This window comes from Corvus brachyrhynchos, unplaced genomic scaffold, assembly GCF_000691975.1.
Source record: "Corvus brachyrhynchos isolate BGI_N302 unplaced genomic scaffold, ASM69197v1 scaffold56, whole genome shotgun sequence".
NCBI lineage: Eukaryota > Metazoa > Chordata > Aves > Passeriformes > Corvidae > Corvus > Corvus brachyrhynchos.
In genome coordinates, this window is record NW_008238664.1 from 2,438,321 (window position 1) to 2,464,733 (window position 26,413).

General features: G+C 41.2%; 1 protein-coding gene across 2 annotated transcripts in view; it reads right to left on the reverse strand.

Moving 5' to 3' along the window:
* The window catches only part of LARGE1 (LARGE xylosyl- and glucuronyltransferase 1), a 277,612-nt gene that overhangs the window by 13,860 nt on the left and 237,339 nt on the right, over positions 1-26,413 (reverse strand). For both annotated transcript variants that reach the window (XM_008636395.2, XM_017737860.1), the window contains 4 exons: positions 18,513-18,676; positions 13,885-14,163; positions 6,968-7,114; positions 1,695-1,890 (listed from right to left, as the gene is read on the reverse strand). In XM_008636395.2, coding sequence (XP_008634617.1) covers positions 1,695-1,890; positions 6,968-7,114; positions 13,885-14,163; positions 18,513-18,676 — 786 coding nt within the window. The remainder of the gene's footprint in view (positions 1-1,694; positions 1,891-6,967; positions 7,115-13,884; positions 14,164-18,512; positions 18,677-26,413) is intronic.

Consider the following 26,413-nt stretch of genomic DNA (forward strand, 5'->3'; position numbering starts at 1 on the left):
CACAGGGGAAGTAGCTGTGCCATCCCATGTCTCCTCCAGGCTCATTTTGTGGGAGAACCTGCCAATATCCATGCTGCTACAGAGGAAAATGAAACTTCTTTTGAATGTGATAATGTATTCAAGGCTGGAAGAGCAAGAAAAACAATTTTCTAGAGTTAATTCCAACCTAATGGTCATTTAAAATAATTGTGCTATGATCAACTTTGAAAAATGTTTCCATTTCCCATGTGTGAATCTCTGTGCTGGGCAGATACCTCTGAACAGAAGAGTTAAATCCTGAGTGCTACATAAGAGCTGCCACTGGGAACATAAGCCTTGTTACCCACACTAACAAATAATAAACCATTATCCTGGCACTCTCCACAACTGATGGTTAATTGATTAGTGCTTGGAAAATGCACTGGAAAATTACAGTGCTATAACAGAGCACAGGATTATTAACATTAATATAAGGGATAATTTTTTTCTAGTCTGTAATAATTTTTTCTCAACACAAGTAGGTACAAATTCGTTGGGAATGCCCTCGGCAAACAGAGGGCAAACAGCGGCTGCCAGCCCAAGGTGACCATGTGGTTTTGTAAGCAGAGGCAGAAAATATTCCTCCCATAAATGCCTGCACACAAATACACTGTAGGCCACACCCCAGAGACACAATCTCCCACTAACTTGCTCCCAGCCTTGCGCTGCTGTGTTTCACATAAGCTGGTAAGACTTGAGCAGAGAAGGATCCGCTGTGTTCTGGATTCACAGCAGAAGCTATCACAGGAGGATACAGATCATCAAAACCTATTTTTCTGGTTAGCATGATATGCTACTAGTTCAAACACTGGGTTTGAAACCAAACTGAAAAAAACTACAACAAACCCAAACTAAAAAGAAATGCCATGACCCAGACCTTGCTGATTAGGACAGTGGGTAGCTCCCCATCCAAGAACAGCAGGGCGATGCAAATCCTGCCATTTCAGTGAGCAGCAGCATTGGGCTCCCATGGAGCCATAGTCACTGCCAGCCTCAAAGATCTAGCTTGGCAGGAGGGACCTTGGCAACTCTGAGAGCTCTGGTGCCAGTCTGGGACTCCTGAGCTTTCTCTGCATCCTTATTCTCATAAATTCTGCCCAGCAGCTTCATCCCAAGTCACAGATCCAAGAAGCAGGTAGCCCAAGGTTCAAGTACCTGGATCATTTAGGGTCTGCTCCACAGCCCCAGACTTTGGAAATGTAAAGACTTTGGCTTTGTAGAAATGTGCTGTAAATCCCAGCCAGAAATTAAAGATGCTTGCCTTGAATTCAACTCAAGATTGGTTTTCAAATTCTAAATTAGCATTCGGGACTCATAAACCTCTATTTAACTGAAAAAAATCCAGCAAGGTCTACATGTTCCCTAATAAGTGATGGGATTGGCAACAACTGCTGCAGTGCTCTGGTCAGGAGGTGAGCAGTACAGGGTTGTGCCTCTGCGAAACAATGAATTTCTTAGAACTGACAAATAAATTAACTCAGACTTGGGTTCTTCATTTAATACTTGACAAGCATTCAACTGAGTGTTCCCAACTGAAGAAGCCCTCATTAAGGAGCTCAGCAAGGCCAGATGAACACTCTGGTGATACAAAGCACGACACCTTCCTACAGGACACAGATCTCGTAACAACCCTGCTGCAGAGCCCTGGGTGAGATACTCGCGTGTCATCTCCTCACCTGTGCATCCAGTTCCATGATGTGAGCTACTTTGTTCCAGCCAAATCCAACAAAGCGCCTGTCATACTCCGGGCAGTCCTTCCTCACGACGACGTATGGCTCAAAGTCTGCTTCCCACTCCACGCGGTAGGGGGTGGTGGCTGTTCGCCACTTGGCAAAATTTGTTGGCGCGTGCCCTTTCGTCCAGACGTGGTACCTGAAACAGATATAAACGGCAGGGATGTGGGGAGGCAATTAGATAGAAAACATCCTGGCGAGGCAACAAAATATTACCTGCTAGATGAAATGCTCAAAAATAAGGACATGAGGTTACAGCTCACATCATCATTTTCAGGATGATGCCTGCCGTTGGAGGCAATTTCTAGAACTATTTCCAGCACGCCTCCCAGAGCTCAATGCTTAAACACATCTAGTTGGTGAAGGATAGTGTGAAGACAGTACCTCATGCTAATGTGCGAAACAATTACACAGTACCCTGTCAGTTCATCTGCACTGCAAGTGCTGTGTCTTATTCCTAGCAACCAAGCAGCTGCATCGGTTGGTGCTCTAAAATTGGTGTGGAAACTGCAGCTCAGACAAGGTCCTTAAAATTAGCTATTTCCCCACCATGGTGATATTCACGATCTGTTTTATAGGCAATTTTATAATTTGCATGAGAGACACCTGCAGCTCTGGATAGATGTTCCATTTTATTAATTACAGTTATTACTATGGCAGGAACCAAGATGCATAATTACCTTAATAAGTACAATATTACATAAAGGCTTTCTGCTATAAGTTCTACATTGTGGGAAGTACTCCTGTGATCCTCAGAAACATAATCAATTTGATTTACAGAAAAAGATCCTTTTATATTTTGTTAATCTTGTTTAGGTCACAGCAGGTCTCTTCCTAGCACAGCTTGAATGCACCCCATTAGTGCCAGGGTCAATGACTCTCTCGCCCACTTATTTTACCACTTCTCCAAAAATCAATGAGACAAGCTCTTTCTGCAGATTCACAGATTAATTAACGAACCAAAGGCATAGCAGGTATCTGTATTACAACGCTGAGATAGATATGCAGCAGAAGGGACAAAACCAATGTCCTGCCAATTTGTAAAGTAAGGTACATTGAATTCAGAGGGATGACTCACATGCTGAAAGTGAAGGGATTTGAGCATCAAATATTGCAAAATTACAACATGACGTAATGTTTCCATCCCAGAAATTCTCATAACATTCTAAGCCACTGCTAAAAACAGGAATATAAAATCATAGCCTAGGAGTTTTCATTTGGACGTATTTGTATGGCTTGTAACAGGAGAATCAGAGGTGTTCAGCTTTCCTGACTCCCTGTTCAGGGCAGTGCAGGAAGACTGAATTATTAGGATGGCACTAGGGTCACAAGTAATGTACGGTCCTTTGTATGCTGCACTTCAAAACTGTAAACAGGTTGCATCACTTTCAGGTATCTCGCCTGGGGACCAGGAAAAACAAAACCCTTCTGTATTAAAAAAACTGGCAGTGAAATAATTCTCCAGAGATTATTAGAAAGCAGTGCCAGATTCACAAAGATGCTTATAATCCTTAATGCCCTTTGGAATCATCACCAAAAAATCTATCCCTATTCTTGGCCTCTTTTGGAGATGAGTGGCTAACCTACCCAGTCACTAGTGTGCAGCTATCTATGCTGGAAAAAAAAACTCCAGCAGTCACAATATGGGGTTTAAAATTATATAGGATTGTGGAGGGTGCTGTATCTTCTAAAATCCTACCTCCGGCATTTTGAAATTAATTATGCTAATAATAATAATGACTGCTAAACACTTATGAAGTGATTTGTATCTTCAAAGCCCCATACAAACTTTGGTAAATTGAGAGATTCCTGCAGAGAAACAGCCAAATGCTGCTGTTATTTTAGTAACACTCTCCCACTGATTTAAACAGGGGTAACAGGATACTAACCATAAAAAGAATTCAATTTCTTTCCACCCTTTTTGGAGATAGCAGTGTAAGCACCTATAGCAGCTCAAGTATAACCTCTGTGAGTCAAGAGAGCAAACCAGCAAGGAAAAATAAGTAATTGGGAAGAGACAATTAAGGGAAAATATGGAACTGGGATTGCAGGGACAAAACAAAGCGGAAAGGAAGGAGTAGACTTGATTGTACAAAACTGAGTAACAAGAGATTATTTACTTGCCTCTTCAGAGTGATTGATGTGAGTGGAAGGAAAGAGAAAGGCAAAAGGACGGCTACGGTCTGGACAAAGAGGTAAATGAGTACAGGATGCTCAAATGAGGTGTGCACACAGTAGTGACAGAAGAGTAATTAGACTGAAAACAAGACTTGTGCGAGGATTATCGGATTACATACATATCTGTACATACAGTATATATGGGTTCATACACAGATAATCTGCTGGAACTAGGTCTTGGTCAATGGCTAATTACACAAACTGTACTGCAAAGAAAGATAAGCAGGCACCACTACGGTGCCTCCACTATGGACGTGGAGGTCCATAGAGAGGAAGCTCCCATTAAAGGACGAGTCGTTTCCAACAGACTTTACTATCGGTGATGCAGTTGTGAGAAGAGGCTCACTGTGTATACTGGTCTTCCATCTCACAGGACAAATGAATAAATGTAATTTTCTGCTCAGGCCCTTTTCACTCAAGACATAAATACACACTGAATTTTAAGGCCACACTCAATCTGACTGAGTCCCTGGAGAACTTTGCGAAAATTGTGAACAACATATTTTTCACTACACTGGCTATTTTGACAAATCCAAACCAAGTAATTCAATCTCCCTAAAATCACAACGAGTTTCTTTCCCACGGTTCATGGAAATCAACTGGAACACACCACATGCCTTCCTCCTCCACTTTGGATCCAATGTTTCATTTTACTTGTGTTACTGATCGCTTTTATTTTAAATAAAATGTCAAAACTATAGCAAACTTTGCTAAAGCTAGCAAAATGAAGTAGTTATTCTTCTCAGAGTGTTCTTCCTCCTGGCCTTGTCCCCCTAAGCTTCCTGCTTCAGTGAGAAAGACGATTTGGTGAAGGAAGAACTTTCCCAGTTCTGTTCTCAGATGCTTAAACATTTTGCTGGATTGTGGATGCAATCAGTTAATTACTTAATCAGTTGTTGCTTTTTATGTTTTCTCAATATGATGATGCGGTTTCTCCTGTGCCTGGATGTGTGTGGGCAATACATTTGTGGCTCATCAGCTCTTACCCAGGCCCTGAGCAGGCACATCCTCAGCAGCACACACCCAGCCACCAGCTGCCAAGGGAGCCAGCAAGCCGGCACAGAGCCCCCGCTGTGGCGGAGGGTTTCACACAGCACACCTTGCCAGCCACAGATGCTCACTTGTCTTCTCTTTTCTTCTGCTGGTGACTGAGGGATGTAATCGAGAGCCGTTGTGTACTTCTTAGCTGCCCAGAGGTAGAAAAGGTCACCATTTCGAAAAGAGGTGACAAAAGCAATTTCAGTGAGGGAAAGATTGGAATCTATGGTGTGGTGTGAGGGAGTGGGATGCTGCAGGCACTCTCAGCAATCACTGTCACAGCAGTCCTCCCCAGCTCACTCCCACCTGCTCAGCGTCAAATTGCAGTATTATTAAAGCACCTTGAAGGTGCAAGTGGAAATTCTCAGCCCAGATTGCAGCTGCTTTGTGGCTGTTGATAGATTTGAGCAACGAAATGAGCCAAAACAAACAAATTGTAAAATGTATCCTACATTAATACGTACACCACTTACAGACTGCATGTCCTTCAATTCTTATTTAACCTTGCTTTGGAAAAACTCCCACTGACGTTGAAGACATTTTTGCCTGAGTGAGAGTTGAGAAAGGATTTGCAAATCCAGCTGTGTACATAACACACCAACATGCTGTATAGCTTGAAGATGAAATCTGGAGTGGAAGGCCACCACTGTGCAGCTGAATACTGGTGGAATGCAACATCTGAAAATCCTGAGGGTGTCATTTTCCACCAGAAGGACTTGTTCTCTAAACTACGGGAGAGACAACTATTTTCTACCAACAGATGTCTTGTTAATTTTTATGTCTTTTGACTGTTAAAGAATGATGGCAGAGGGAAAGGTGCTTGCTCTATCAGTATCCTCAAGTAATTTTCCAGAGGCATGCCTCTCTCCGTCGCCTCAAGTTTCTATTTAAGGCAGTCACTGGCAGAATTCTGACACTGGTCAGAATTATGTTTTCCAGACTCAGTCATGTCTGCTATGACATGTGCATGCAACCATATGAGGGAAGGGTGGCTGCTGCAACAAGAGAGATGTGTAATATAGGGAATGGGAAAAGTGTGAGGAAAGCTCTAAAGTAAGAGAAGGATGGGAGAGGTATGATATTGAGCTCCTCCAGCCATGGATAATGCCTAGCTTTTTCATGGCTTTTATCTCTAGATCTCAAAATACCACAAAAAGGAGAGGTGAACATTGTTACCTGTATTTCAGAGATGGAGAACAGAGATGTAAGAAAGCAAAGTGATTCGTGTAGCACCTCTCAGCAGGGCAGCAGTGGAGCTGAGAAGAGAACGCAGGTCTCCTAAGCCCCCTCTCTGTGCAACATCATAAGGCCATATTGTACTCTTCCCATCACTGAGATGCTTTACAAATGTCTGCTAATCAGACCTTACCACACATACCCAAGAGATGGCTAACCCCTGGTAGCTGCATTTTAAAACTGAAGAGTCTGGCAGGTAATAGAAGTGACTTGTTCACAGCCACAAAAGGAGTCTGCTTCAGAGAGGAGCTCCAAATTTAGGTGTTCTCTGCTTCTTAGCCTCTAGTCAGAGTACTCTCTTACCTCTGCATGGAGGAACTCTAGGTATTTAAGCAGCTGTTTCACACTTTAAAAGAGCATAAGACAAGCCTGCATTTGTTTTTCCAGTAAGGAAGAGAACCAATGAGCAGAGATACATTGCTTTTAGTCACATAAGAAGACACAGCTACCCAGACAGTATTTGGCAGCCAAAAAGTAAATTACACGCACTTGAGTGTAACGGTCATGCTGATTTTGAAGCACAATAAAAAAATGATGAAAATAAAACAAATTTGATTTAACAAGTGAAGTCCTTCAGTAGAGGACTGTAATATGAGATAAAATGCTGAGCTTACAGACAGAATATATCCATGTGATTCTGTTCACTGCCTCTCTATGAAAAGGGAAAAAAATTCCAATAAGTTTCTTAATGCAGCTGACAGTGAGAGAGAAGAACATAAAAAAACAGAGATAATGACCACAGGTTCAAGAGTACTTTCCATTACCTGAATGTAAAGAGGGTTCCCATGTCCAACATAGATAACAGCTCTGCTTTTGACTTGGGGAAGGAGAGGCGGTAGCGTAGAGTCTCAAAGGCAGGTACAATCAGAGCTTTCTTGGTGTTAGCTAGGTCTAGCTGGATGACAGACTTCCTGGCAAAGAGAAACAACAAACAAAAGCAGGAAAATTTTCAACTGAACAGATCACCGGGCTTTTCAAAATAAAGTGCAGAAAATGGGCAGTTAGATACTGCAAATATAACTATGGCCCATATCTTTTCCTACAGGTGCTTCAAATTTTCTTCTCTTTTTGGTCCGCTGCTCTAAGAGCAGGGAGAGGAACAGAATTCCTAATGGGCTTGTGTGTCTGACTGATCAATGCTGCCCTGACAGAGAGTGTTGGCAGCAGAGAAGAGCTGTACACTGGATGGACTGGGACACCTCTCTTTTTCCTTCCTTGCGCTGCAAGTTGTCCAGTGCAGAGACTGTTTCGGTGCGTGCGTGTGTGTGCACAAACGCATTTCACACAGCAGGGCTCTTTTCCAGGAAGGGGCCTTGGGACGACTGTTGCAGCAGAGGAGCAGCTCAGCAACCTCTCATCCTGCCTGCCAGAGGTGTTCAGCCCATTATTTCCTAACAAACTAAAACTCAAAGAAAAAAAGTTACTTTTCCATCCCCCAACTGAATCTTACTATGCCTGTCATTAGAAATAACTCTGTCTCAATTTTCCTTTCATTATCTCCATATTTCATACCAGAAATATGTCTCTCTCTCCCTGTCAAAGTCAGTTCCCCTTAACAGGATTCACTGTCCTGACTTTTATGTTACTGCAACAAGCAATCAAGGACAATGTTGACAAGCAGCAAACTCTCTACAGCCTTTTAAGTTGAAGGAATTGGGATCACTGTCCTAATAACAGAAGGACCAAACAAACCATTTTTCTAGGCCCAGAATACCTAGAATTCATTTATACTGCTGTCAGAGAAAAAGAACACGAGCATGACTACTTAATGAAATCTGAATTTTAGGGAATTCATACCACCCTATAGGCCTGTTCTATAAAAAGCAATCTGTTCTCAGCTCCTTACTGCAAAGTTTGCATTGTTTGAAGAGCCCCTGACACATTCCAGTTAACTTTTCACAACTGAAGGATTCTAACAGCATCTTATCATAATTGGTTTTGTACTTTCTTCACTAGCTTCTCCCTCACCATCACTAAAGGCCAAGATACCTGTACGTCAATAGATGACTCCTTCACAATCAGCATTTGTGACCTTCCAGAGTTGTTCAGCAGTGCCAGTCTCTATGATGCTTTTAAATGTTCCTTCCCTTTCACACTTCTCTGAGAGCAGGGGATACTAATATAGTTTCTTTTCCAAAATCGAAGGCTTTCTGGTCTCTGTGCAATCTATCAGCCTTGAGCAGTACAGCTTTGGGGATTCAGTTCTAGGAAGGAGCAGGTAACATTTGTAGTGATGCTCATCCTTTGGGCTCTGCAAGGAAACAGCAGCTTCCATTTATGGCTGTTACTATAACTTTGTTTTATGGAGAGCTCAAAAGGCCCAGGCAAAATTCAGGGCCTTGCTGTGCTTGGCACTGTCCAAGAGTAGGAAACAATTCTGCCCACCAAAGTTTACAGTCTGAAGCTGACCAAAGCTGAAGCAGGCACAGCTATCAAGCACAAGTAGCAGCAGAAACTGTCAGACAGAGCAACCTGTGTTGAAACTAGTGTTGAACGTGACTTCTCTAAGATATGGGATATAATCATAAAAATGCTGTTGATACGAGCAATCCTTTCTGCACACTCCCTTGCTGTTCTCGTCACCTGCAAATTTCGTACAGTTGTCAATGCCTGGCAACTATTGGAAGGAATAAATGATAGTACCTTCATGAAGAAATCAAAAGGCAGAGGGAACAAACCGATAGAAGAGCTTGAAATCACTTGCACTGTCAAAGGTCAAAATGAAAAGTGAGGTAAGTGAAGAGAAACAGAGGCCTGGAAACCAGATGCTTGAAGTGCATACAGTCAAACACAAAGTACTGGTGGGGATACTTCCAAAGTGAAATAAAGTAGCAGGATATTCTCTGCAGAAATATTTTCAAGAGACATGTGAGCATCTGAGGTGCATGTTAGTGTGGTGGGTTGACCTTGCCTGGACACCAAATGCCCACCAAGCCACTCTCAGCACTCCTTCTCTGCTGGATAGGGGAAAGAAAATAAGATGGGAAACAACTCATATGTTGCAGTAGGGCAGTTTACTAAAGCAAAACTCAAAGGTTGAGTGTGCACCAACAAAGAGAAGAATAAAAGATTTTATTTTCTCCTTCCCATCAAGTGATGTCTGGCCACTTCCAGGAAAGTTGGGCTTCAGCACATGTAGTGGCTGCTCCAGAAGGCAAACATTCTAAATAACCAGTGCCCTGCCTTCCTCCTCCTTTTTTTAGCTGTTATATCTGAGCTGACATCATATGGCATGGATTTTCCCTCTACTCAGTTTGGCTCAGCTGTATTAGTTGTGCCCCCTCCCAAGATCTTGCCCACTCCCACATGGGGGGCACACTGATGGAGAGACAGCGCTGATGCTGTGCCAGCACTGCTCAGCAGCAGCCAGAACACTGGGGTGTTACCAACACCTTTCCAGCTACCAATGCAAAGCACAGCACTGTGGGGGATGCTGTGGGGAAAGGAACTCCTGCTCAGCCCCAACCAGCACAGGTGGTAAGGTCAAAGCGGAGGGGCTCTCCAAAGCAGAGCTGGGAGTTGAGACACGCTCAGACAAGAAGCCCAGCAGCACTGATCTCTGAGTAGAATCACCTGCCCTTGATGTGGACTTGGTGACATACACGACTGATGCAAAGGGAAGAAGGAATCAGTGATGACATCCAGATGTTGAACCTGAGTGACAAAGGACAAGAGAGGCCATTTAAACTGTGATAATGGCAGGGAGGACTTGGTAGAGAAAAAAATGCCTTCCATTTTCTTCTGATAGCTTGGCTGGTGGTCTGTTCCTTGGACAAACAGCTGAAAATCTAACTTGTTCCCACAGGAAGCAAATCTACCTTTTCATTTTCTATGGGGTGACTTTTTCTCCTGTTTTGAGTGGAAGTGCTATTTGCTGGTTGACTGGTTCTGTTACACTTTAGGAATAGAAATATTTTCACTGTTGGTGTTGCCAGATATGCAGAACACAATGTAGGGAATATGTTTCTGTATTTTGCAAGCTAGCACTGGGTAAACCATGTAGCACTATCCTTATGAGGGCTGTTTTCTGGATTCAGTATCCACCTTCTTTTTCTGTCCTTTTCCCCCAAGCCCCAAAACAAGGATTTATGACTATGAAGAGCTCTCTTTGTGCTAGTGTTGTCCAGGAAACCATTTCCCAGGTACCTTTGTGTTCAGATCCGATGTGTGTCATTCTGACACACTGAAGGTTGGGTTAAATTTTAAATCTAATCAACCGTATTTTTCACAAAGCAGTGAAGAAATGAATCTTAAATCACAGGAGTCTCCTCACGGGTTGAATGAACTCCAGCATGTTGATATCAATCTTCTCATCTGCATAGTTCTTTTCAAAAATTAACACAGAATTCTCATCCTCATGGAAGTAGATACTAATATCATTCCCACTTCTGGAGGATAGAGAAGCTCTGACACAGAAAAGTCAGCAACCTAATCCTAAAGCACTGCATTCAGTAAGTAAAAGAAAAAAAAGAAGAGTCCATTAACTCAAATTTGCTTCCACCATCAGGACTCGGTAAGTGGTTGGTTGGAGGTAACAAATATGGCAATCACTGAGCTTGTGGTAAGAACTGGAGAGTTGTCAGCCCACTGTCAAATTCATTAGAATGCTCTTCTCTGCAAAAGCAATGAATTCATAGACTATAAAGGCAACCAACAAAAAAACCCCAATAGGCATAATATGAACTATCTCCCTTGCTGAGATGCTGAAAAATAAGCAGAACTACTGCACAGTGTTGTAGGGGACAGGTATAAAACCTGTGGATGGAGACTGGATGCCGGGTCCCACTTCATGCTCAATGTGTCACTGGAAGCCAAGGGCACATTTCACACAAATGTGTCAGGAAAGAACTTCAATGCTAGCTGTGACACCTGTAGATGAGCAGCCTGTCTGGCTCTTTTATGTTAGAAGTCACTGTAGGATGACCCAAACACCTTACTTGCAGCAACTAAAAGGAGCCTTTACCTTTGGGGCAATGACAAGACAACCTTAATAACTACAGTAAACAGGAAATCTTAGCATGATACATTTCTTTCCTTTTGTACTTCACAGAAGACTAAGGCAGGACTAAAAGGATGTTTAATGCAGATAAAAACCCTGAAATGGTTTTACTTAGCAGCTGTGAAAAAGCTCAATTAATGCAAATCTAAGTGCAAAGCAACAGATAAATAAAGGGATAGGTAACCACTAGCTCCATCAGCTTCTCCTTCAAAACTGTTGTAACCTTCCACGTATGACACCTCCAAAATATGTTGAAAATATTTTTCAAAATTCCTTTCTTTCTGAGAATACATTATCTGCAGAGACACAATATGTAGTATATGTAAATCAGCAAACTTTCATTGAGAGGGACTTGCCTGGCTTATCCTGTACAAAGTGATGCCTGAAATACCACACTATCTCTGTTTGTTTATGGTTGTTCTATCTGAGGAAATGAGGATGAAAATGTTTTATGTCTCTCTAACAAACAATTGCTGCCATTCAGACAGATAGCACTAATCAGCTGTTTGCAGAGGCAGTGGGAACAGTCAATGCAGAAAGACACAGGGTATCCATATTTAAAATAATCTCACCTCCCTGCTACTTTGCTTAGAAAAATCATTACTGAAAAAGCAACAAAAGCCTCTAGTCCACGTGCAAAAAAAAAAAAAAAAAAAAATCCAATCATTTTTTAAAGAGCTGGTAGTAGCAGATTAGCAACTTCAATATTCCCAGGCAAGAGAGACTCACAGTCAGAGCTAAGGTGGTATGGGCCTTAAAGAAGGCTGGCAGGGTGACACAAAGTCTCAGATGCAACAGCTCTCAGAGAGAATCTCTTTTTTCTCCTGAAGCATCACCAATGGTGGCAGCATGGTGCATTTAGTTCTGTAATACAATATCGCCCTATGAGAATTATTTCTGTGGTTGTAGTATCTCAAGTAAATGGTGGTACTTCATTCTGTCTTCTCTCCCTTTCATTGCTGGCTCCCATCTGTGCACTGTGAAGCAGCATGGAAGAACAAGTTCCTTTTTTAGCCCTAAATGCCTGTATCAACAGCTGCCATCCTTACTGTGTCCAGCACCGATCTGAAGAAATGTACCAGTATGCAACACTGACACAGAAGAAGAGAGGAATGAAGAACAACTCTTCCTCCATGTATCTAGAGACAGCTAACGTGTGCAATGGACAGAATAATTCTGGAGTGCTCATAGCACAAGCTGAAAAGCCTTTAACAAAGTAAGAGGGAAACAAGCTGACACAGCATGCTAATACTTCAATGATACAACTTTGAAATTCGGCATCTTGAAAGCCATAGAATGCTTTGGGTTGGAAGGCACCTCAAAAGGTCACCTAGTCCATCCTCCCTGCAGTGAGCAGGGACATCTTCAACTAGATCAGGTTGCTCAGAGCCTCATCCAGCCTGACCTTGAATGTTTGCAGGGATGGGGTACCCACCACCTGTCTAGGCAACCTATACCAGTACTTTGCCACCCTCATGGCAAAAAAATTACTCCTTGTGCATCATCTAAATCTACCCTCTTTTAGTTTAAAACCACTCCCCCTTGTCCTATCTCAACAGGTCCTGCCAAAAAAGTTCGCCCCCATCTTTTTTATACGCCCCCTTTATGTACTGGAAAGCCATAACAAGGTCTCCCTGGAGCCTTCACTTCTCCAGGCTGAACACCCTCAACTCTCTCATCCCTTCCTCATAGGAGAGGTACTGCACCCCTCTTCATACTAAATTTGGCCCTGTACACGTCTTACTGAGTTAAGCCTGAAACAAAGAAACTCCTCCATAAGTTTATGATACCAGAAGGCATATTTTCCTTTACATTCCAAAGCCCCAGGTTTATGAACTGACAGGGAACACCTACAGGCAGGCCCTCACTGGAACACTTCGATCAACTTTTACGAAATTAGAACAGAGATGAAAAGCAAAACTGGTCAGGATAAAGGAACTGACATCCTCCTGTCTGGCCACAGGGTGTCCTCCTTGCTCTATGCTTTGGCCTCAGATGACCAGCCTCTGCAGGGGAAAAAGGTCTTCATTAAAAAAAAGCCCAATTAATGGATCAGAAGTCTGTAGTTTGCTCAGCCCAACCTGCTCACATGCAGTATGATACAATACACATTGATGTTACTCCTCCCAGTTTCCTTAGAACAATTATTTTGCCTTGACAGGCGCTGGCACTGCAGTCATATTTTTGAGCTGGTTAGACTCATCACCCTCTTTTCAAGATAAGGAACTGGTTTAAGAATGTGTCACACAGACAACAAGTTCAGTAATGCTCTGCATTTTTTTCCGTCACGGACATTAAGAACCAGAAGTGTTTAGAGAAACTGCCTGGTTCACATCTCTGCTAATGAACGATGCTCTTGGACATTTAATAATACTTAACCCAGTTCAACTTTCAAATTGGCTCTCCTGCTGCGTTGAGGGGATTATTCTAATGGCTAACGAGGCTCACATTCAGACCTGGGTTTTTTCTTTCATAACCATTTTGCTTTACTTTCCAGTTACAGTCCCTTCTTCTACTCCAAAAGCTCTTGTGCCTTGCTGGGCATTGTAACACCTCAAATATTTATAAGCTGCCGTTTCCAGATCTGCTCAAACTGCTTTGTTTTGGGAGTATGTGAGAAGGGTGGGGTGTGGAGAGGCTCAAATCACAGGTGACAGTGGGAATTCTCTCACAGTCCATTACCTGAGGTACTCGTAGAGTCCATACATGGGCAGGAAGTCGATGTCAGACAGAAACATGTATGGTGTGCTGATGTGCTTCATGGCCACATTCCTGAGCAGGTTCACAGGGTAGAACTGCCCCTCCTTGTACACGATGTGGTAACCAACATTGTGGCGGCTCATCAGGACTTCTGAGCCCTGAGCGTAGCGCAGGAATTGCTGGGCTTCTGCATCGGAAAGGTACAGTGCCAGGCTGATGGGACCTTCCCAGTGCTTGCAGATGGCTTCAAGCATCTGGAGCCTGAAAGAGGAAGGGTGAGAGTAAGAAAAAGCTATTTCCCTGTCTGGGGCTCTGTTGCCTGGGTTCACCTGATCAAATGCAGGTATCTTTCTCTAAGTGAGACAGATTGGGGACACTTTATATGCAGTGGAAAGCAGTAAATATTTCTACAGCATAATTCATTATTTAAGATGATAATTTGAGGTCTCCTTCTGGACAGATGGACTGCACCCTGGATATACCTATTTCACTAAAACCACTGTAGCCTAAGATGGCCCTAGATCAGATATACACATCCACAACTCAGATACCTAAAGCACCATCATTTTCTGTCTAAAGCTTTGATGCTGCAGGAAAACCCACACAGATAACAGGACTTATCTGATGGGAGCTTTGAGCAGTTGCGGGGATCTGTCCATGTGGATCTACTTACAGGACAGGAGGCTCATAAACTTCAGCAGTGTCTAGTGCCCAATTCACATTCCAGGTCAAGCTATTCCCACAAAGTAACACACTACAGTGCTCTTCAATCAGCTTGTGGAGGACAGAAGTGTACACACCCACAGACCGTTTTACCTCCTGTTTAGGAAAACCTTCCCCAAAGTTTTGCAAGGCAGCTACTCAGATCTTAAAGGCTGTTAAAAGAGAGAGGTCAAGGGGATACTGACTTAGGTGAACATGTGCATTAACTAGAAGAAGGCTCACTGTCAGGGAAAGGGACAAAAGGATGACACATCGATAGAAATGGGATTTACTGTTTGTAGGGAGTAAGGAGAGGAGGAAGGACAGATGTGGCATTGCTGTGGAATAGCAAAAGAACATTTCAGACAAAACCATCATTAAAAGTACCAAACTGTATATGTTTTAGTACTATCTCAAATTTCATTAAATCATTTTTTAACAGGTTGTATTGATGTGTATTTTTAAAAAATTCCAGCAGTTACAATGCTATTGATGAAATTGACAATGAAAGATTTCATATGCAAACATAAATCAAACCCAACCTGGTCAAAACCGTTTAAGCACTTTGGGTAATTTATTGCCTAGAGATTGAGATGTGTCACCCCAAAATACAGCAAGGACTGTTTATAAAGCCTCTTGATTTAATATGAAAGGAAATTACCTATGCAGCCTAGCCAGATACTCTATTAAAAACTGGAAGAGTAGATGATGCAAAATTATTATCTTCACTCTGTTCCAAATCCACATTACTGGATTTTTCCTATTAATATTTATACAAAACACAAGAAAAGTTTCCTGCATTATCATAATCTGAGAAAATAATTTCCCCCTCCTACTATCTCCCTAAGATTTGCAAAATAAAAGAATAATATACTCATACCAGTAAACACACAGTCTGACTTAACACTAATAGCTTTTTCCTGCGTTTCTGAATGATTGTGAATGATACCAAGATGATATAATCATTTTTTCTTAGATATGAGATATTACCTTTCTAGTCTACACTTGGTACATCATTTTCTTTTCATCTGTTTTTGAAACAAAGGCTATTATCAGCCCGAAACATACAGCTGAATTTGAAACACAAATCAATATAAAAATATCTAAAAGGCACATAACGGGTCTACAATTTTGATTACACAAATAATAAATAGGAAAAAATACATTTTTTGCCTTTTTCCAACATAGTGGAAATCTGTTAATCAGGAGACTCCAATCTGTCAGCACTCAAATTTAGGGCATCCTTTTAAAAATGGAAAACTTACCTAGTAAAATATGCAGCAAAATTCCTTTTAAGGACTCCACGCAGTGGACAAATGGCATACATAACTTACTGAAACAGCACACCTGATAATGCAAAGCTTTTCATGATAGTGAAGTGGAAACTGGGTTTTGGTGGTACAAGTTCCCAGCTGGACACCTCAGTACGCTTCAGAATACTCCATTTTACTGCGTTGTTCTTATTGACAGGCCCTACTTCCATAAATTTGATACAGGGACTGCTAGCTGATCCTCCATAATCGCCTCTCTGTAGGTTGTTAAGTCCCCTTTGACCACAAAACTCAGAATTATGAGTTTCTCAGCACAACATGACCAACCTATTTTGGGTTCTTTTACCTGTCTTGAGGAATGCGTTCTCTTAAGGACTCCAGAGAAAATAAACATACTGCTGTACTGCATAATAATGAGACAATCATTTAGTTGGTAAATTTTTTAAAGGTCTGCTCAGCTAAGTGAATTTTGCTGGAACTCAATTGTTCTGTGAGATTCTTTATTTTTATTTTTCTTCTTAAGAATACTCAACAGATTTCAGACTCGTTCTCACTCAGATTTCAAGCAGTGTATTGCTAATCACGTCTTTCCTTTTCCCCATTCTGACCTCACATTTTTTTAACTCCTACTCTGATTTCTGAACCCCAGGTAAATATTGAGCCTTAAAAGGCTGCCTAGCCACAACACCTGCAGGAAAATCACAGTGAAGCAACCAAGCCATTATTCAAGGAAATGTCATGTCAGTGCAATAGATGATAATCACCCAATAATGAGCAACACTGAATGAAGTCTGTCTCAAAGCTTCCATCTAAAGACAATAATGTTAGCCCCCAAACTGCATCCCTCTCTTCCATTCCTCAAGCCTAGAGGACAGGCAAACCTAAGTCTGTCATGACAGTCATGTCAATCTCACCTCCAACAGGGCTATGGGAGGCGCTGGGAGTTGGTTTTTTTTGCTTTTCCTCATCTCTGATTATCATTTCAAAGAATAATTCGGGACTGTAGTGTACAGGACATTGTTTATGCACATGTCATCTTACATCTGAGACACTATTCTTAAATGTCTACAGTTGTGCAGGAGGAGTTTAATAAAACTGGTTTAAAGAAGATAGAGAAAAATAAGGTAGTAACTGAAAGATGTGAAAGAAAACAAAGCAGCTAAGCAGTTCTTTGGTATGATATTATTTATTGATTTTAGCTGAAAGAAAGTATTTCCAACCCAAATCAATAATTTATAGCAACACACCAGTGAAGTAGGGAAGATTTTTGCTGCACAGTACCAGGACGGCTGTTCTTCCTGAATAAAAATGTGTGGTTCTGTCTATCAATAAAAACATGTGCCCCAGTGAGGATCCAGAAAGGGAAACAGATGCTCAGACTTTGCATCAGTGCCAGTGAATCAGCACTGAGCCCCAGCTCATTCTTTTTAATTAAATTCTGGGGGGAAAAATATACCATGTGCACACACCGGCTTCACTAATTTACTGTGGCACTCACTCAGGGTCTGGCTTAATTTATTTCTTTAGTTTTTTACTCAAAGGTTTGTGAACACTTAAGAAATGTTTCCTCAATTAAAAATCAATAGAACAGACAATAATGTGCACAGCAAATCATAACACAATGTGCAGTGCTGAGGCACCAGTGGAACAGAACACCCCTCATTCATTTCTGTTTGTTTTGAAAACAGGCTGTAAATGTTTTGTTGATCTCAATTCCTGTAACCCTCCTGGAAAACTGCTGACCTTCTACTAGCGTAGCAGTGGTGTAATTCACATGCCGTGTTATATTCTGGATGTGCTATGCTGAAGGAAATGGTCAGTTTCTGGATAATACTCAAGGAGTTCTGTTTTGTTTTGTAACCTGCTCTGATAGCAATAACTACAAAGTTTGGACTAGATTTGAACTGAGAAGCCGGAGGAAAAAAACCAAACTGACAATTACAAAATTTCACAAAGCTGGCTGATCCAGACTGCACTTTCAAGCTTCTGAAAAATGACAAACTAATTTCAATGGTGGGAATCAGAAAGGTACAGGTGGAACTTGTCACGAAATGGATTTTTTTCCACAAATGAAATACCAGTTAAATTCCACTCCACGTCAGAACTAAAAGCTGAAATGTTCTTCTGAGAATCAACATTTGGATAAAGATGCAATGACTCTGCTCAGATGGGAGATTTCTCATTTCACACTAGCACAGTAAAAAAAAAGTATAATTTTCAACTTCCTAATTTGAAATGGGAATATTTAGTTCTGATTCTTACTGTAGGAAAAATCACTAATTGAAATTTTCTGCAAAGAAAATGCCAATGAAAGCAAAACTAACATCCTCTAGGGCAGAAAAACACATGCAAAAACTTGGGTCAGCTACAACTGCTCGCCTAATTCTATTACGAACATCTCCTGTTTTTTCTAAGTTGCTGCAAAACTCCATGAACTAATAATGCCTGACAATCCCAACAAGCAAAAACTCCTGCAGCTCCAGCAGTCTCTACTCATGTAGAGTGTGTGCACTGTACATACAACATCCAAGTTTCTATGAAATTGCATTTTTTCTCTCTCCAAAGCATTCCATAGTTAGATTTCCCTGTAACAAAACACTGTTTCATGCTTCCAGATGAACAGGAGGTGCTCCCTACCTGTCCATGGACAGTTGTGCCACCAGTGTTACATCGGTGTTGTCTGAAGCAGGCTCGTACTCGTAATGGAGAAAATACAAATGAGTGCGATGGACGGTGAAGCGTTCCCGACGGAATTCATAGCATAGGTCATCCTCGTCCAGCTCAGACAGCTGCTTCTGGAGCTGCAAGGAAAGAGGGAACATAAACACCATTTCCTTGTGAATTATTTTAGCAAATCAGAGAGAACCAGGAGGCTGGGAACTTGCAGAATGATGCAATGAGGAATGGAACATACAGAGTAGCAGGGTTTTCCTGAGCCTCTTGTTACTGCACAGGAGACTAGAAGGAAGGACTTACAAGTAAATTCATAACACAGAGAGGACACTGTATTATGGTCTATATATTCTATATATTACCTGTATTACGTACTTTCAACATCCAGACTAGCCATGAAACAGTGAACTATCACAAGATGAATAATCATCAAGTTTCAGTCAGTGCTCCAATGTGATGCATATTTTCATCCTTACTAGAAGCAGTGTTTCACACTAGTCACAGACATACTCCACTAGACAACACTCAGCAGCAGACTCAGCACTGAGAGATGCCCATTCTGCTGCCTCTTCTGGAGAGCAGTAACTGCTGCTACCAGCATGGACAGACAGCTGGAAAAGTAATGTCTTAAACTGATCATTACTCCTTCTCTTGAGAATGATGTTCTTTTTACTGCAGAGGTGCCAGAATTAAGCTTACACTTTTAATTGGAAACCTGGAGGATGGTAGATAATTTCTTGGCTCCCTTGAAAACCAAGCCCCTTCAAAGTCAAAATGGGCATCTCGAGGCAATCCAATCCCAAGTCTCTTAGACGTGTAGCTTTAAGAGAATAAAGGTTTAGCTCTGGACAAAGGTAGCAGTGAAAAACTGACCAAATGTCTATGCAGCTGACCAATTCCATTCCTAAACTAATTATTTTGGGGGTTGGACTACACGATCTCTTAAAGGTCCCTTCCAACCCAAACTATTCTATGATTATATGATTCTATGATTTTAAAGCCAAACATCTAGCTAGGCTATTGAAAATGCATTAATTTGAAAGGAAAAATCAGTCATACCCGCAGTAAAATGCTATAAAGATGAAATTTTTTTATGGTTTTAACATGTGAAATTGAGTTCATTGTCTGTTGCTCTGAAATGTAGGTTACTAATAAAGGTATCATTTTTATATTTAATTTCTTAAAAGTATCCTATAAGAATAGCCGATTAGTAAAATATTCATCAGCAAATGAGAAAAATACTCATTTTATAGGAATTTTACAAATTTTGACAAAAAGCACAGTGTACCTCAAAACTATTTCATTAACAAGATTATTGTAGACATCTTTTTGTCCTGCTCAGAATGATTAAAGTAATAGTTTCATGATCTTGAAGAAAAAAATATGGAAAATGTAGATATTTTTTATTCTGATACTGTGTTAAGAAGAGCTGTTGTTCTTGGAACTATAAGCATAACGGTTGCCATTCAGAGTGCTTACAGCTGAATGTTTTCTTGTGAAATAATGGAATGGAATAATTCCTGATATTTTCCTGTACATCACTCTATAATCTTTTTCTGAATAATGGAAGTATCTACTCTGATTTCAATGAGTTTTGGATCAGGCTGTCATTCTTTTCTGCTATTGTTCTTCACGGATCTTAAAACACCCCTCAAGAGGGACTGCTTTTAGAAAGATGAGAGTCTGAATCTTGACAAATCTTTACTCAGGCAAAACTTCTATTGATGTCAAGATCTCTTTTAGGTGGAATAGAAATCAGGAGTTCTTTTACGTATCCTTGGAGTTTCATTCTTTCTGCTTTACAAATCATCATTCAGCTGAGCCTGCACTCTATTTTCTAAATCACATTCAAATAATACTTGAATTAAACTCAATATTTACATCAATGACTAGAAAGTGTCTCATATCTTTCTGTCTCTTTTTTGAAAAGGGACATTAGTGTGCCCTTAACAGAATTATTAAGGAGATGATGGAAATTTAAATGGTTAAAACAACAGCAATGCACATTTTAGGGGTACCTTACTATCCTTCTGAATGTACAAATGACCATGCTAGAAGACTTTAATGGCACAGCAGTTATTAATCAGGCAGTCACTGAATAATTATCAGATTGCATTTGGGTTGAAAGCTAAGAGGCTATAAATACTTAATTATGAGTTCAAGAATAACACTTGGAGCTAAAGTATGGCTTTGTGCACTACTGAGCCCTGTGTGGGAGAAGAGGAGACACAGTTTCTCAGGAGTCCCACCTTTTTGATGGTGAAACTCACCAAATCACAAAGTTGGTGATGGAGGTGAAGGAGAGCAGCAAACAGCAGAAGATCCCTTCTGCTACAGGGAAAAGGAAATCTTGCTTTTTCCACTGCATTGTGTAGGGTCAGGGCTTTTTTTTGGTCCTTCCTCCTGTCCAAAGAAGGGCAATAAAGCTGGTGATGGGTCTAGAAAACATGTTTTATGAGGAGTGGCTGAGGGAACTGGAGTTAGTCTGGAGAAAAGGAAGCTCTGGGGGACCTCACTGCTCTCCACAACTACCTGAAAGGTTTTAGTGAGGTGATGGTTGGTCTCCTCTGCCATGTCTCAAGTGAAAGAATGAGAAGAAATGGCCTTAAGTTGTGCCAGGGGAGATTCAGATCAGATATTACAAAAAGTTTTTTCACTGAAAGAGTGGTCAGGCATTGGAATGAGTTGCCAGTGGATCCACCGTCTCTGAAGTGTTCAAAGGATGTCTGGATGTATCAGCTGGGCTTATGGTTTAGGGGTGATTATGGTGGTGCTGGGCTGACAGCTGAACTAGATGATCCTGATGGTCTCTTCCAACCTTGACCATTCTGTGTTTTTGTCCTGTCAGACGTTTCCTGAACTTGCTGCTATGGTGGCAGTCACAGGACATTTTATACACAGGTTTGAAATGAAGAATGTTAAAGATGCTAAACATTCAAATGACAGGAAATTGCCTAAGAGGATACACATATATCCTTATCTCTGAGTTATATAAATAACTCGTGTTATTTTTTTGTTACACGATCACATTAAATTTCTCTAGTATAATCTTTTCTACATATTATGTGGATCCATTATTTAAAGACAAAGAACTCTTAGCTTGGTTTAAAGTTTGCTCCCACATTATGTCTTCTTGAAAAGATGTGTTTGTAATGGGAATGCTGACAGATCTATGCAAACAGATGCTTAAATACAGTACACAATCAAAATAAGGACCTTAGTATCAGCTGAATTTGATAAAAAGATGGCATCCCCATTATGGATGCCTCCATTATATTGATAATGATATGTCTAATACAGCAAAGATTTCTCAGCTGTAGAGAGACAGAATGTATTCTCATAGGCAAGTACCTGCTTAGCAAAGATTCTGTGTTTCTACAGGAGTTTCAATGCTAAGGCTACTTGCCACTGAGCTCGTGGGAAATGTCACCTCTAGGAAACACTCTCACAGTTGAAGAATGTATTCTTATCAGACTGTGTGGGGTAGAGGTTCTCTCAGGAAATACTGTTGTGGGAAACAAACACATGCCTTCATTAGCATCATGGTGCTACTTGGTTCAAAAATAAAAATGGCAACCATGCCATGCATAATGCCAAAACAAAGAGTCAAATACCTAAAGAAATATGGGCTAAATTATTTCTCTGGGCAACCAGCTGTGGCAAGGGATCAGGCTCCATCTCAGAAAATGTAGTCTTTGAAGCTAGGCTGGCCAGAGAAACAACTTAGCCTTGATCTTCCAGGTCTACTTGTCTAACACATTTCTGTGAGATGAGGTGTTTGGCATCTGTATGACAGATGGCAGATCCATATGATACATGGCAACACAACATGTACCTCTCACTGGCAAACTGGTTACTCTGCTCACGAATCTTCCTTTCTAAGGCTGTTCCTAATGTAAGCAAATCTGTGATTGGCTTAGTTTTTTAAACTGCTGTGTCACTGAAACAATTGACTTCCCACCAAAATCCAGGACTTCGTATCAGATGAGATCGATTAAAAATCCAAGATCAGGTATCTTCTGAAGGATTAGATATTAAAAAAAGATCAAAGCCCCCCAACAAACAATGTTATGTGCCTAGAGTCCATTTAGATCTTGGGGAAGGGGATAAAACCCCTAATGTAGGCTCTCTCATCAAGTGTTTAAGTTGAGGTGAGGCAACATGAGACTTAAATCACTCACTATCACACTAACACAACAAGAACTGAGCAGCTTACATGAAAACTTAAAACTTTTAGATCATCTTTCCTTTTCCCAGGTGTGTGCAGTTAAGTTTCACAGCACAAAATCAACTCAGCTTAGCCACTGAAATGAAAACTGACACCAGCCCAGGACGTAACTAAAATCTGGTTATAAACCGCAGCAGTTTCATTTTCTCCTGTGTAGCTGTCCCAGTTCCCACCAGCAGGCAATTTGGATTGCAACATTTAGCACTTTCAACTGTGTGAATTAACATTTGCCTTTAGCATGGCATAAACAAAGCAAATGATGATGTAGAGAGGAAAAAGCATTCACTCAGTCTTGTTTTGGATGACCTACATAAAGTCCTTCTGGCCTCTCCAATGATCAGTAATAAAAGCCAGACTAATCCCATGTCAATTAAACTTTTATTCCTCCCGCACCATAAAATTTTGTACATTTGCTATGGGTCAAATTAAGCCTTCTGTGAAACAAAGCTGTGCTAAGGACAAAGAGGACAGTGCCTGAGCAAACCCACCTGGCAAGAGGAATTGTGCTGCAGCATGTGAGAACCACTAATACTCCTGCTAAACGGGAGTGATGGCTTATCCTGACTGCAGATATTCAACACAAGTGGGAATCCAATTTTTAGGCATGTGTAATATCTCAGACAGTTCTGTATATACGAAGTACAACTCCCCTTGATCTTAGCTGCAGATGTCAGATTTGGCAGTCCTCTGCATCTCCTTTCCCCAGACCTTTGACAGACCTTTTTGGCTGAGCTGTTCCCAGACCCCCTTGCAGCACAGCATCTTGACAGGTAGGTCACCTTGCTTTTCTTTCCTCAGATTGGTCCTTGACAAATGGCAAGTTCTATGGGTCTAAGTCAGTCCCAGCCCTGTGTCTCGTCCCATGCTCCCTATTCATGCATTCTGCCAGCTCCCTGTACCTACAGGCACCCATCAGTTCTTTCCTCTTCCTGGTACAAACACTCTCTTTCCTTTCTGCCTTTGACCTGGATTTCATCTCTTTTGTATGTGAACCTGGATCTTTTCTCCTCTCTACTGATTGGACATCACTGAGGCCAATGGATGTCCCTCAGAACAGAGACCAAATACAGGTCCCTGCTCTCAGCTCTACTGTCCAGTCAGAACCTGGCATGGAGGATTCAGAGGAAACAGTCACAGGAAACACCAGTCTTTGTCCAGGTCCCCTGCCTGCAGCATGCCCAACCCTGCTGTATTACTGGTATATATATATATATGTAATCTGGTCAGATGTATCCATGCACACTCCTAAGAGTCTCCAGACACCTGAGCCTCCTCAAAATCAAAGCAAACACTACTGGCAATGTGCAAGCCATGGTTTTTCAGCATTATCATTTGTCTAAGTTTCCACCAGGTTGGCAAAAGACATGTTCCTGGCCCAAAAGTCAGCCCCTTCTCTGAGGTATGGAGTATTTCTTGAGGAGGCCATCAGAACTTTTGGTGTGGACAAACCTCCAAGCTTTCTCCCATGTTTCACTTTAAAAAAATGTGAGAAAGGGAAAAAAGGGCATAACAGCATGACTAAAAAAATCCCAGCCCATGTGCTCCTCCACTTAATAATATTATAAACAATTGGAAGCAGTATAATGGCAACTTTCAGGCAAGTAACAGGATGGTCTGCCAGCTCAGCACTTAATAACAATAACAGTGACAATAATAGAAACAATGCAGCTGGGGAAGTCAGAACTTCACCTCAAAACTGCCATATACCATCTGTTGTTACTAGAGAAAGACTATGACATCACAAAATAGTAACTTTAAATCGCAGTTCTACAAATAAAGGGTACTCAAAGCATCAGTCTGACTGCAAGTTCAGGGCTGTGATACTGACTTGGAAGCTTCATTTGCATGCTATTTTTAGTCACTCAAGAATTGCTAAATTTGTTAGTAGTGTGGTTGTTTATACTGTGTGGCACCTTGCTAGAATCTCCCTTTTTTCTGGTGGATACTCTAAGTTGGCATGCACAGCCTTCTGCTACTGTTAAGAATCTTTGGTTTTGCACGAAAAAAGTAACTAAGTAAAAGCTTACTTAGTATGTAAGCACACATCTAAGCAAGTGTGTTAAGGGACAACTGGATTTTTTTGACACTGTTTCTCTGTATTGCTGGTTTGAAAATCTGAAAAGAAAAACCTGCAGACTTTTTTTTCTCTTGTGTTTCCTGAAAGTCTTCTCTAATGGGAATCTACTGTCCTTTTCTTAAACTGAGTGGAATCAGTGATACACTTCCCACCAATCTTGCTCCAGGCTTTGGATCAGGACACAGGCTTCACTAACAGGGGACACTCCATTCAACCTTCAGATTTAATGCTTTGGCAGAAGTACCTGGTGAGAAGCTGTCTGCAGGAAAGAAGTTTTATGAGAATGCTAAAAGGTTGAGCGAGTGCCTCTGTCTAAAATCAGGCTTACAATAATTTTCTCATAGAGTAACTAAAGAGATTGGCTGGAAGATCCTGTTGAAATATTTTAGGCTTTACAGTAGGTCCATTAGAACAAAATGCTGGATATAAGCATTAAAAGCCAATAGAAAATGTAAAAATTTGAGACTATTATAAGCTTTGCCTTCCTGGATGTCCCAAAAATCTTCTGCATTGCATCAAAATAAGAAAGAGGGAGTGGGAAAGGGGAAGTAGGGTGAAATAAGTAGGATGGAGTGACTAAGGACATGCTCTAAGAGCCACTCAAGTCAATGACTGTGTTTACAGGAGGATTTGGTTCATATTCTGAATTTCCCACCCAGAATGCACACAGAAGACAAAGGGACAATTGTAACACTGACTTGCAGAGAAGAGTCTGCTTTGCGTGACCTCACTTCAGCACATATGGAACGAGGGGGACTTAGGGTACTGCTCTATGGCAGGCTCCTGCTCCTAGCCCGTCCCTGCCACACAGAGGGTCTTTTAGCTTGAATATTTTAAGGAAAAGATGAAGCATTTATGCTCACATAGACATACATATATGCATTTTTTATATGAACCGAAAAATTATCCCCCTCTGGTTTTTTTTGCCCCCAATATTTCAGTTTCTGAGCCCTACCTTCCTATCCATCCCTATTTGTAATGCTTTGGAACCTAGTAACAGTCCTGTTAGGTGAAGCTGAAGATCAGCCTCTGATTAGATCAGGACTGTGCAGTACATTATCTGAAGATGGCCTTCAGACCTCTTACAATTCACTCTGTGGTATTATACTTTCTCAGCAAACATTAGAAAAAGAGAAGTACTGATAATTCCACATGCATATAGACATAATATATATTTAAGCATACATGCATTCACATGGATACACAGAGGAAGTGTGAGAGAGATTAAAGTGAGGTCCAATTACCTTTTAAACTAATGGCCCTTTGCATCTCTCTGGCACTGTTAAGAGTCCTTAGAAAGGGAAGATACATAATTTACACTCATTTTAAGGCCATCTCTGTACTGATGAGAAGTGTAAAGGGGCCTTAGAGAAACAGAATCAGCCCAACGGTACCCACTGCCACACTTCCTTTTCCTGTTTTACAGACATTTGCATTACAAATGAGATGCCTTAATTACAGGTTGTATTGTAAATAAAACATCACTACAAATATTAAGCTGTAGAAAAGCAGTGGCTGGTATATTGCTACAATACCTAAAGGGTATCTTCTGATGCAGCC